Source organism: Myxine glutinosa, chromosome 11 (genome assembly GCF_964187855.1).
Source record: "Myxine glutinosa chromosome 11, kmMyxGlut1.1, whole genome shotgun sequence".
Lineage (NCBI taxonomy): Eukaryota > Metazoa > Chordata > Myxini > Myxiniformes > Myxinidae > Myxine > Myxine glutinosa.
The window spans coordinates 110,068,421-110,082,086 of NC_136271.1; the positions used below are offsets into that span (position 1 = coordinate 110,068,421).

Here is a 13,666-nt window from a genome sequence, read left to right on the forward strand (position 1 = left end):
ACTGGTAGCGTCGGGCACGAATTCGCCCGGGACGCGTAGCGCCTGGCCGTAGATAAGCTTGGCGGTGGATGCCCGGAGGTCCTCCTTGGGGGCCGTGCGGAGGCCCAAAAGGACCCACGGCAGCCGGTCGGCCCAACCGCCGTCTTGAAGGCCGGCCATGAGCGCGGCCTTCATGGAGCGGTGGAATCGCTCGCACAACCCGTTGGCTTGGGGGTGGTAGGCCGTAGTACGGTGGAGCTTGACCCCCAGGATGCGGGCGACCGCGCCCCACAGCTCGGAGGTGAACTGCGGTCCGCGGTCTGACGAGATGTCCGCCGGTGCGCCAAAGCGGGCGACCCAGGTGGCGATGAAAGCCTGCGCCACGTCGGCGGTGGTGGTGGAGACGAGGGGAACGGCCTCCGGCCACCTGGTGGTCCTGTCCACCATGGTGAGCAGGTGTGTGAACCCCCGTGATGGGGGGAGGGGGCCCACCAGATCCACGTTGACGTGGTCGAAACGTCGTTCGGGCACGGTGAAAGGTGCCAGCGGGGCCTGGGTGTGTCGGTGGACCTTGGCCTGTTGGCAGGCTGTGCAGGTGCTGGTCCAATCGCGGACGTCCCGTCGAAGGCCGTGCCAGACGAATCGCGCCGACACCAGCTTCTGGGAAGCTTTCCGGCCCGGGTGGGAAAGGCCGTGGAGGGAGGCGAAGATGCGGCGTTGCCAGGTAACGGGCACGATGGGGCGAGGCTGGCCTTGGGAGACGTCGCAGAGCAGAACAGTGTCCGCGAAGGGGATGTCGGCCAGGCGGAGGCCCGTGTCCGCCGCCTGGAGGGCTTGCACCGTGGTGTCGGTGGTTTGGTCCGCCGCCATAAGCGCGAAGTCCACGCCGAGGTGGACCGCGTTCGCGCTGGCCCGAGAAAGACAGTCGGCCACGGCGTTGTTTTTGCCGGCGACGTGCCGGATGTCCGTGGTAAACTCCGACACGGCGGAGAGGTGGCGCTGTTGGCGGGCCGACCACGGCTCCGTGACCTTGGCCATTGCGTAAACCAACGGCTTGTGGTCGACGAACGCCGTGAAGGGTCGGCCTTCCAGGAGGTGGCGGAAATGGCGAACGGCCAGGTGTAGACCGAGGAGCTCACGGTCAAACGTGCTGTATTTGAGCTCGTTCGGCCGGAGCTGCCGGCTGAAAAAAGCGAGTGGCTGCCAAACCCCGTTCACCGATTGCTCATGTACGGCGCCCACCGCGTAGTCGGAGGCATCCGTGGTGAGGGCGATGGGAGCGTTGAGCACCGGGTGAGCGAGCAGTGTTGCGTCGGCGAGGGCCCGCTTTGAGCTTTGGAAGGCCGCGTCCATTGCTGCGGACCAGACGATGTCGTGCATGGCCGGCTTGCCCCGGAGGGCTTCGTAGAGGGGCCGCATGAGTTGAGCAGCGCGGGGCACGAAGCGGTGATAGGAATTCACCATTCCCAGGAATTCCTGCAGGGCCTTTATGGAGCGGGGACGCGGAAACGTGGTGATGGCCTCGACCTTGGTTGGCAGCGGCACGGCCCCGTTCTTGGTGATGTGGTGGCCCAAAAAATCAACGGCCGTCGTGCCGAAGTGGCATTTAGCCGGGTTGACGATGAGGCCGTGCTCACTGAGGCGCCCGAACAGTGTTCGGAGGTGGAGGAGGTGCTCGGCCCGGGACGTGCTGGCGACGAGGATGTCGTCCAGGTAAACGAAGAGGAACGGCAGGTCACGCAGCACACCGTCCATCAAGCGCTGGAACGCCTGAGCCGCGTTCTTGAGGCCAAACGGCATCCGTAGGAATTCGAATAAGCCGAACGGCGTGATGACGGCCGTTTTAGGGACGTCGGCCGCCCTGACAGGTACCTGGTGATATCCCCGTATGAGATCGATTTTTTTTTAAATGACCCGTCCTGCCAGACGGGCAGAGAAGTCTTGGATGTGCGGGATCGGATACCTGTCGGGGGTGGTAGCGTCGTTAAGGCGGCGGTAGTCGCCACATGGGCGCCAGCCACCCCCTGGCTTTGGGACGATGTGTAGTGGCGAAGCCCACGCGCTATCGGAGCGCCGCACGATGCCGAGGTGTTCCAAAGCGTTGAACTCGGCTTTGGCCACGGCGAGCATGGCTGGGTCGAGGCGGCGGGCTCTGGCGTAGACCGGCGGGCCCGTGGTTGGTATGTGGTGCTCGATCCCATGTCGTACTGCGACGGCCGAAAACGTCGGCCGCGTGAGGGCCGGGAACTCCGTGAGCAGGCGAGCAAACTCGTTCGCCGCCGGGAGGGCACATGCCAGCTCGGTCGGAGCGGAGCTGCTCAATGTGCATACCAGGGAGCTGAAGGTCTCGGCGTTGATGAGGCGACGCCGTTGGACGTCCACCAGCAGTCCGTGTGCGCAGAGGAAGTCGGCGCCCAGCAGAGCCATGGGCACGTTTGCGGTTACAAACGTCCAAGTAAAGTGTTGGCCGCCGAAGCAGAGGGTGACGTTGCGCGGGCCGAAGGTGCGGATGGCCGATCCGTTGGCCGCAACCAAGGAGGGGCCGCAAACCGTGGACTGCCTGTCCTGATCAGAGGCGGGTATGACGCTCAGTTGGGCGCTGGTGTCGCACAGGAAGCGCCGTCCGGACGCTTTGTCCGTGATGAAAAGTAAGTTGCCTGTGTGGCCGGCGCTCATGGCTGGTAATGAACGCCGGCCCGGCCGTTTCCCGGCCTGCCGAAGGTGCACGGGGGTCGGCATGTCCGGGCCTTCTGTCCGAACTTGGCATGATAGTAACACCACGCTTGGTCAGGTGGAGGCCCCGGTCGTCGTGCTGGAGGTGGTCGGCTCGGCGTAGCGGCCGCCAATTGCGTCGGCAGTTCGTCGGCCGTGTGAGGGCCGGGAACTCCGGTCTGCTGGACAATGCCCATGCTCTGCAAAGATGGATGGTTGCAGGTCCAGAGGTCTCAAGGGTGATTGATGAGTTTGAGACTGCACAGGAGCAACATGAAAGCAAAGCGCCATCACTGCATCATGATCAGAATAAAAGCACCCAGATGACCTTTGACAAACATGTCAGATCACTTGTATCAGTTATCGAGGAGCTAGGTAATCCATTTCTTGAAGAAACCGCTGACCTTTTGGTCCTTGACACAAAGGATATAGGATATGTGTCCTTGACACATGTTGCTCCTGTGCAGTCTCAAACTCATCAATCACCCTTGAGACCTCTGGACCTGCAACCATCCATCTTTGCAGAGCATGGGCATTGTCCAGCAGACCCACAGCTCCTCCATCTCCCTTGATACATGCATTGTTCTGTTCATGTGCATGATCTGTAGCAATTGAAGAAAATTTGCGTTGGGTCTTTTGTACCGTGAACATGCCAGCTCGGAAATTAAGAGTAAAAAGCCAACCTGTTAAGAGTATTTATATGCATTCCCAGTATGCATGATACTATGCAAAATTAATATTTTCATATGACTGCTTAATATTTTATGTTACCATTGGATTCCTAGACCCTAAAAATGTAGGTGTAGGCACTGCAACCATTTAGATAGCTGTTCTAATTATGGAGATATTCATCAAAACAGGTCTGTTATGGCGGCCATCTTGGATTTCAATATGGCTGCCATATACTATTGAATATTTTATGTTGCCATTGGATTCCTAGACCCTAAAAATGTAGGTATAGGCACTTCAACCATTTTGATATCTGTTCTAATTATGGAGATATTCATCAAAATAGGTCTTGTATGACGGCCATCTTGGATTTCAAGATGGCCGCCATATGGGGTGAAATTGGAGATGCCCCCTGGACTAAAAATCTTTCTTTTGGGGTATTCTAGCCATGTGCCAAGTTTCATGCTTTTAAGGGAAAAGGCACAATTCATCAGTTAAGCAGCCCCATTATTAAAAATTATTATAAAATAGATTTCACGATTACTAATTCATTCTGCGAGATGTTAGGTTTCTCCACAAAAAAGCTTGAGGATAATAATACGTTTGTCAGTGATAACGTCGTTGACATATCCTCAGGTATAAATTCAATATTAATTCACTGTGATTTGGTTGATGGTGCTTATGACGATGGAGTAAAAACAAATACAATATTTTCATTCAGCGCTTATTCAACTCCAATAGGTTATAAATTCAATATGGAGCCAAAGAATCTCTCCTATTTACCTGTCTCAGGAAAAACCATTTCTAAAGTAAATTTTAAGATAACTGATCAGGATCACCGTATGGTTTCTTTCAATGGTGAAATTATATCCATCAGAATTCACCTACGTGAAGTTGTTCAACAATCAACTGTAGATCAGCTACGCGAAGTTCTTCAACAAATAATTGGAAAAATTATATAATAACTATAAACTAATTAATAAAATGAACGTCCAACTGTTTTTTCTCGAATGTAGTTTTAACACGAGTGATCAAGATAAAAAGAAAACTTACCAAGAGTTAGCGTTTGGAAAAATAGGTCTTGTATTTACTCGGGAAAGAGGAGAGATTATGTTAACGTCGAGCGGAGAATTTTTAATTCCGTCAAAATTTTCAATGAAAGATAAATTACGTTTTGAAAAATTGTTTTGGTCACCGGACACTAATTATTCACGACTAGAACGAAAAATTAAAGCGGATAAATTGAAAAAATTAAAACTAAAATGTTAAAAGTTTTTATTCTCCTTAGAACCACAACCCACAACCTATCGCATGTGTTGCAAAAGGATGTGGATATTAATTTGAAGGCAAAATAAACTTCAAAAACATCTTTGCCTCATATTAAGGACTGTATTTTGCAATATGACTGGCATTTAAAAAAATTATTATTATTATTATTTTTATGTTGGAGGCTTCAGGCACGGACTATATAGCCCTCATCGAGGCCAGGCCTGAAAGAAATAATCCCTTAAATAAATAATATTGATCCCAATAAAGCAACATTGGCAGGTCCTTGAGGGTGGAAGACAGACAGCATGATGAATGAAGGCTTATTGTGGCCAAATTCCATAGTCGTGGCTTATCCCTGGGTCTGGATTAAATTTGGATTAGATTTCGACAGGTGGAATAATAATCCTGTGGATTGTCGTACCAGTTTGCTTAATATGCAAGCGTGGTATACAGTACAATACATATGTGCCAATATTGTAATGTAATGAATGCTAGGATTTTGTGAACGTATATGGATAACAAACAAAAGGCAGGCCAAGGCAAGCAAATCTGTTAGTCCAGGTACATGTCAGCCCACTTCCAACAATAAATCTTTATTCATAATAAGTGAAGTTAATAGATGTACTCATTTAACTTGTTCTGTGAACATAATTGTTATCCTTGTCTCCCCAAGGCTTCCTTCAAATGGTCAAAATCTTTGAGATTCGCCGAGCTTGGTTTTCAACTCTAACATTATTTTTATTTATTTTGTGTGCGCTGTCTCTGCTCTTCTCATGTACAAGTGTCACAGTCGAGTAGCGGCCACTTCCTTTTGTACTCGAGTGTTGCTGTGGGCACTTGTTGCAGGCCATGTTTGCAGCATGTACAGCAGCATGTAGAGCATTTATATTTGTTCCATCAATGGGTAGCGTGTGTGTGTGTGTGTGTGTGTGTGTGTGTGTGTGTGTGTGTGTGTGTGTGTGTGTGTGTGTGTGTGTGTGTGTGTGTGTGTGTGCACGCTCGCGTGCACAGCATGTTTTTGTGGATATCTACTGGAACTTTGTGATGCGGAATGTGATACACTGAAATTATAGTCATGATCTCCTGAGTTGATTAGGCTAATTAAAGATAAACAAGATTGAAAGTCTAACAGCGGCGTAGCTGGGCTTGTTTGATACTTTAGTTGAAGAGGATAGTATGGCCTGGGTGGGGATACCAGTTAGCCAATAATGTAAGTATTAAATTTTTGCATTGAGATTCTCAATGTTTTTTCTCAATGTTTGCATTTGAGACACTGGTTTATTGTATGTTTCAAATAGACAATGAACCAACCATACATACACCGCTTCAATCGAGAAACTTTGCAATAACGACAAAGGGATTGCAGTGTTACGATTATATTTACTATATTATTAGAAGTAATGCTGTTATTATTATTACTAGGGCATTGCCCGTACTATATCTATATCTAAAATTATATCCCCCCCCCTCTATTTACATGAAATGGTTTGGTCCAAAGCGAACGGCTTCCGGAGTTTGGTAAAGAAATCGCCATCGCGTGCACAAACGCGCAGGAAAGCGAATGAATCGCAAATTCGTTTTTATTAGTTTTAAAACATAGTTTAACGCCAACATAGTTTGCAAACGTGAAATAAATGAATACGCTCTCAAATGTGCCATCCGAGGCAGAGTGTGTCCGCCACGTTCGGCACACGCGATAGTTCGCTGCTCTCTGATTGGTTGAATCGTTTTTTGGACATAGCTCGGTAAGTAATTGTCCGATTAATATGAAACCTTGAAAAGGCACATCCTCGGGTCCCCAGCAATATACCTGGCAAGTTAAAAGTATATCGGACCCGTGGTTGTCGAGAAACAGCGGTCACAGACAAACAAACGTACAAACGTACAGAGATTACTGGAATTATAGATAGATGAAAAGAAGCCTGGTGTTGGCTTAGCGGTTGGGGTGCCGGCTTGGGATCCTAGGATCCTGGGTTTGAATCCTGGTCGATCGCTGAATTAACGCCAGGGGGTTGACTCAGCCTGTCATCCTTCTGAGGTTGGCAAATTGAGTACCAGTTCACTGGTAATTCCCTGTGTGTCGCAAGAGGCGACTAACAGGGTTGGCGGCAGGAAGGGCATCCGGCTGTAAAACATTGCTTCAAAAAGGGGACCACAGTGCCCGAAAAAGGCCAACCCCTGCCCTGCGGGGAAAAATGAAAATAAATCAGAATCAGAAAATAAAAAGAAATGCAATGACAAAGTTATTGACACCCTCGACTTAATATTTGGTAGAAAACAAAGCAAAATAACCTTTAGCAAAATGCCTTTGGACAAAATAACTGCAATCAAGCACTTCCGATAGCCATGAGTGAACTTCCTACACCTCTCCACTGGCAGTTTGGCTCTTGTTGTGCAAACTGTCCCAGTTCTCCCAGATTTGAAGGGTGCCTTCTCCCAACTGCTGTTTTCAGATCTCCCCAAAGGTGTACAATGGGATTTAGATCTGGACTCATTGCTGGCCACTTTAGAACAGTCCAGCGTTTTGTGTTGAACCATTCTTGGGTACTTTTTGAAATGTGTTTGGGGTCATTGTCCTGCTGCAAGACCCATGACCTTTGACGGAGACCCAGCTTTCTGACACTGGGTTGAACATTGCGCTCCAAAATGCCTTGATAATCTCCTGATTTCATGATGCCATGCACACATTCAAGGCACCCAGTGCCAGAGGAAGCACAGCAACCCAAAACATCACTGAACCTCCTCCATGTTTGATTGTAGGGAAGGTGTTCTTTACTTTGAAGGCTTCATTTTGTTTTCTGTAAACATAGAGATGATGTGCTTTACCAAAAAGCTCTAATTTGATCTCATCTGTCCACAGGACATTCTCCCAGAAGGATTTTGGCTTGTTCAGGTGTGTTTTGGAAAACTGCAGTCAGACTTTCTTATGTCTCTCTCTCAGCAGTTGAGTCCTCCTGGGTCTCCTACCATGGAACCCCATTTCGTTGAGTTGGTGACAGATGGTGCGAGTTGAAACTGTGGTACCTTGTGACTCAAGGTCAGCTTGAATCTGTTTGGCGGTTGATCGAGGTGTTTTCTCCACGATTCGAACAATCCTTTGCTGCAATCTTCGATCAGGTTTTATCTTGCGGCCACGTCCAGGGAGGTTGGCTACAGTGCCATGGGCCTTAAACTTCCTGATAACATTGCGTACGGTGGACACAGGAACATCAAGGTCTCTGGAGATGGACTTGTAGCCTTGAGATTGTCCATGCTTGGCTACAATCTTGTGTCTGACCTCCTCAGACAATTCTCTGGTTTTCTTGCTTTTCTCTGTGCTCATTGCGGTACACACAGACACCAAAAAAGCGGAATGACTGCTTTTCTCTGTTCAAACTGGTTTAATGAGTGATTTTTATATTACAGGCACCAGCAACTCACCGTAGGTGAGTTCAATTCCGAAGTGAAGGAGAATCAACTGCTTGAAATCAAATGATTTCCAACAACTTCTAAAAGGTTCTTCGGCATCAGGGTCGGCATCAGCCCACGGGTCCTAAAATCCTGTTCTTCCGCTCTTTCACTCCCTCTCTCTGTTCTCTTCACCCTCTCTTTTGCTCAAGGTCAACTGCCATCTGCTTGGAAATCAACCAACATCACCGCTTTGCACAAAAAAGGTGCAAAAACAGATCCTAGCAACTACAGACCAATCAGCCTTCTCCCAATTATCAGCAAAGTCATGGAATCCATCATTGCTTCGGATATGAAATCTTTCCTCTTCTCCAATGGCTTGATCTCTGATCATCAATTTGGTTTCAGACCAGGTCACTCTACTCTGGACATGCTGCTTCTGCTGTCTCAACAATGGATGGAGGTCCTCAATGCCAAACAGGAAATTAGAGCTGTCTCCCTCGACATATCACGTGCCTCCTTCGATACGGTCTGGCACCCCGCTCTGCTCACCAAACTCTCCTCCTTTGGTATCTATGGAAATCTCCACGCATGGCTGGTGGACTTCCTCTCTAGTCGTCGTCAACGTGTGGCCCTGAATGGGTTTCTCTCATCTCCTCTTCCTCTTCAGGCTGGAGTTCCCCAAGGCAGTGTTCTGGGCCCTGTGCTTTTTCTGGTCTTCATCAATGATCTCTCTGACTCTCTTGAAAATCCTCTCTATCTCTTTGCTGATGACTCCACTCTCTGCCGCTCCATTCCTCATCCCTCAGATCGGCAGTCTGCAGCCTCCTCACTCTCTGCAGACCTGGACAAAATCACAGACTGGGCAAACAAGTGGAACATGTCTTTCAATCCTGACAAATCTCACACTCTTACGATGTCTCTCCGAAAAGACCGACTGGACAACCCTCCCGTCTACTTTCTGAATAATCCTCTCCGAGAAGTTCTGTCACTCAAGCTTTTGGGTCTCACTATCTGCCATGATCTTTCCTGGGAAAACCACATTTCCAAGCTGGCCTCCAAAGCCAGTCGCCGACTGGGCATCCTCCGTCGTGCGAAGTCCTTCCTTGGCACACCTGAGCTCCTCATCACATACAAGGCTTTCATCCGCAGCTCAATGGAGTACTGCTCTCCCCTCTGGGCTGGTGCTCCTGCCTCACACCTAGCTCGTCTTCACGCTGTTGAAACCAAAGCGTTCAGAATCATTGGAATCTCCCGCGATGACGCTATCTCCGAGGGCCTTTCACATAATCACCGCAGGCAGGTTGGTGGTCTTTCCGTCTTCTACCGACTCCTCTCCGGCCTTGCTCCCCCAGCTCTCTCTGGGCTCTGTCCCCCAAATATTCCTGCAGGTCGCACAAGATCTGCCTACAACCCTCTTATGGTTAAACTGCCAAAATCAAGACTCTCTGCTCACCTTCACTCCTTCATTCCTCTTTTCTCCCGCCTCTGGAACAAACTCCCTCACTCTCTTCAATCCCACTCCTCCCTCCAGGTCTTTAAAACGGCTGTTCACCACCATCTCTTATCTTCCCCAATCCAAAACCTTGATCTTTTCTACCCCCGCTAATTTCACCCCAAATCCACTTTTTTGAGGTGACTTTTGACTTCTTTCCTGGAAGTCCTTGGTGTCCTTGCGTTTTATACCTATCCTGCCTCCCCCCAGGCCCTCTCCCTCCAAAAACATCTCCCGATGTCCCTGCTCCCAAATGTTGTGCTTGTGTGCTTCCTCCCCTTCTCTCCCCATCTTGTCGACTGCTCCCCTTTTTATATACTTTGTTTGCTTGTTTGTTTGATTTGTTTGTTTGATTTGTTTGTTTGATACATGTTAGCTCTTTCACGAGCCTCAACTCTGTACACAAAAAAAAAAAAAAAAAAAAAAAAAGGTGCCAATAATATTGGCTGGGCCATTCTAGGATTTATGTGTGGAATAAGCTAAGATTTAGTAATTTTTTCAGCTTTTTTTGTTTTATTCCACTGCAATCCAAAGAAATACAGATGTGGATACCAAAATATTATTTAATTTCAACAATTTTCTGGAAGAAAATGGTGCATTATTTGAAAGAAGTGCAAGGGTGCCAATATTTTTGGCCACAACTGTATGTTTTGTTTCTTTTCGAGATATGGCTAATAGGAATAGTCAAATGGCTGCCAATATTGTTACCGATGAGGTTTTATCGCGTAAGCACAGGCTGTTCCTCGCCCCACCGGAAGACGTACAAATGGACGACGTTCTTCTTGCAATCGGGGATTTGGTCGACATGAGTAACATTCGTGCTTTCTCTCAGATGAATCACAAAGTGATAGTTTTCTTGTCGACATCATCTTGTATTGTAAGTATTATCGACATCGTTGTGCAAAACAGATTGAAGTTGGAAAATGACCAATTTGCTTCGGTCTCATACATGGACACACCGGCTTTTAAAGCTATTCCAAGTAACATTCCACCCTTTCTGAGTAATGAAGAAATCCTACATAAGTTGGGGTAACGTTGTACTGTCGTCTCACAAATTATAATCACGGTTCCTCAGCGTACCAGGAATGTCAGGTTCAAGCATGTAGAGTCGTTTTGACGTTTCTGCTGTTTCATACTAAATGATGAGGTGAAACCGCTGAACATTTATATTCAATTTAAAATCGAAGATCATGATTACAGAATTTTCGCAGCTACTGAGACCTTGAGTTGTTATGGACGTGGTGGCCTCATGTGAAGAAGAGTTACGCTGGAGCAGCTGGGTCAGACCGTCTGTAAATGGCTTGGAAGACCCTGTAGATGGGCCTGACACAGTATGTAGGTCCACGTTGCAATACCAAGGTGTGGGTAGTAGTGGTAGTGGAGTCAAGGTTCATACGGTATTGGAACAACCAGATGATGTGGATGAGAGGTTGCAAACTCTCGAACAAAGGCTCTGTGATGAGGTACAGATGATGGAAACCTGCACCATGTGACAATGAGCAGTCGAGGATGTTGAGTGGCACCAATGACTGTGTTTTACCTGCTTCACAATGGAAGATGATGAAAAAGAGGTTGACAAATCCAAAGGAGATAATAGCGATAGGATAGTTGCCTCCATACAGATGCAACAAAAAGACCGTGGTGACAATGACATAGATGAGGTGCCAGTACCTCACACACTACCAAGCGATTGTAAATATAGGTGAGGTGTCTGACAAAGAAGTTTGTAACCTTTTTGCCCCGAGTGAGTCCCAGGAAGAGCTCAATTTTGCCAATGCGGAATCTGAAAGACCGTTTGTCCTTCCAATACGTTTTTGCATCACAGTGTAGTTTCGCTGAAGTTGTGCACCTGATATTTGACAAAAACACCTCTTTATTCATAACTTGAATATTTTCCTCCGATTTACACGATATTGAGTTTTATGGATAAATTGAAGATGGGGACACATTTTCCTAATTTACACTCTATTCCTAAATGGTGAAGTGATATGGTGGTCCAAAAAAAAAATAGCCTGTCATTGGATCACGGGCCTTGGGTAAGTCGCTCGTGATTGCCAAGGTTGAGCCTGGGGAGGCTTGCCCATGGCGATCAATTTGTGATCGTGGATATCTAGTTGCATTTGCTATTTCTTAAGTTTTACTTTTCTAATGTCTGAGATTTTCATTCTGAATTGTGCCATCATATAATTTAACTTTCCTGGTTCATTTAAGGTTAAGATTGCATGAGTAACCTTGGTTTCGACTGGCAGGTTGTTTTCGGTCCCCGACATTGTCCTCAGAACATGACACAGAATGTTTTATCTCTTTTTAGATGCCATGGGGACCTGTGTCATCTTTAAAGAAAAGGAGCCGTCGGGTAAGTTTTTGTTGAACCAGTTTGCTGAGGTTTTAGCATCAGGGAATTCTGGGATGGATTGAGTTGGGGATGTTTGGGTGTTTTTGTTTTTTGGGATATAATGTCGAGGCTCATGGAGATGCTAGAATACAGAGCGATGAGGACGTATCAGGACGAATAGAGCAATAGCAAGAGAGTGGGGGCTGGGGGAGTGAGGGAGCAGGCAGACACACCAACTGCGGGGTTAAGGGACAAAATAGAGGGAGACTTAGAAATGAGGGATGTGGGTAAGAATGAGGGCAATGGCGGGACACAAGGGGTGAACAATATACAGCTGCAAACTCTCCACCCCCAAAGTGGAAACAGAAACTCAGAAAGAGGTGGGCTTGGGATGGGTTAATGGGAGTAGAAACAATCATGGTGGTGAACAGCTGTCTCTTGAATCCTTGGAGGGAAGGAAGAGATTGAAGAGACTAAAGATGACATGAGATGACCAGCTGGGCATCCTTCGTCATGCAAAATGAGATGTACCCGGCTTCCTCTTTCTCTTCGCTCAACACGCCATTCATGTTCACCATGAAACTTTTGAAATGGCATGGGATTGATGCAGATTGTGGACCGAGAAACATCAAACTGCTTCGGTTTCTGCTCTCTCTCTTCCTTCTGCCCTCTCTAACATGACCGGCCAAATTGTTTTCAAAACCTGCACCCTCCCTCCTGAATCACGACTCCGGCCATGCTGCTTCGGATCCTAGCTGACAGGTTTCTGTTGGGCATGCAGATTTTTAGATTGTGCACAAGCATCCAGATGATGTCATCACATAGATATTATCACACAAGTTGATTTGAAGATAAAGAAGAATTGCGGACTCCCAAGTCTGTATAAAAAATTTAAAAAACCACCTTTAGAGGCCATTTTTCCCCGCAAGCGGGGGTTGGCCTTTTTCGGGAACTGTGGTTGTTGTTGTTTTTCGGTCCCCTTTTTGAAGCAATGTTTTACAGCCGGATGCCCTTCCTGACGCCAACCCTTTTTGCCGCCTTTAACGACAAGCAGGGAATTACCAGTGAACTGGTACTCAATTTGCCGACCTCGGAAGGATGAACAGGCTGAGTCAACCCCCCTGGCGTTAATTCAGCGATTGACCGGGATTCTAACCCAGGATCCTAGGATCCTAAGCCGGCACCCCAGACGCTAGCCCAACACCAGGGCTAGCTTCTTCACTGTATAAGTGAAGATATTTCTCTGCGCTTGCAAAGCAGGACAATCATCTGCAGAGTTGTTGTCTCAAAGCTATTTTGTTGTCCCTCTATAACCTGCAAATTGTCAAGGATGGATGCAGCAAGATACTGTCCTTTATCATTCCTTCTCTTTCCAAGCCCTCGATATTCCAGGAGCGTTGGCAAACCACGGAGATAGTGAGGTGATGTAGACTCTGCCTTGCCCAGAACCATTACCAGTCCTTGAGGGCATCGCCGGTGAGGTCGACGAGCGATTTGAAAAAAAAAAACAATAAAATGATGATGAGGGATCTCCAGGGACAATTCTGCAAGGAATGGCCATGCGGTTGCAATCTTTCTTTAAAAAGTGTATTGCGCAGAGAGTGCAAGACTCGAAAGTTGGTGGTGGAAGACAGAGAGACCACCAGCCTGTCTGCAATGGCAAAGTGATAGGCCTAGAGACTCAGCTTCATCGTGGGGAATTCCAATAATTTTAAAGGCTTTGGTTTCCACGGTGTCAAGCTGAGCAAAATGTGAGGCAGGGGAGCCAGCCAGTGGGGAGTGCAGTACTCCATCAAGCTGTGGATGAAGGCCTTGTAAGT

At 47.7% G+C, this 13,666-nt stretch overlaps 1 protein-coding gene across 3 annotated transcripts in view; it reads left to right on the forward strand.

Annotated features, from left to right (window-relative positions):
• GTF3C6 (general transcription factor IIIC subunit 6) overlaps nt 1-13,666 on the forward strand; it is a 42,447-nt gene that overhangs the window by 24,602 nt on the left and 4,179 nt on the right. For all 3 annotated transcript variants that reach the window (XM_068131278.2, XM_068131279.2, XM_068131277.2), the window contains exon 4: nt 11,823-11,867. In XM_068131278.2, the coding sequence (XP_067987379.1) occupies nt 11,823-11,867 (45 nt within the window). The remainder of the gene's footprint in view (nt 1-11,822; nt 11,868-13,666) is intronic.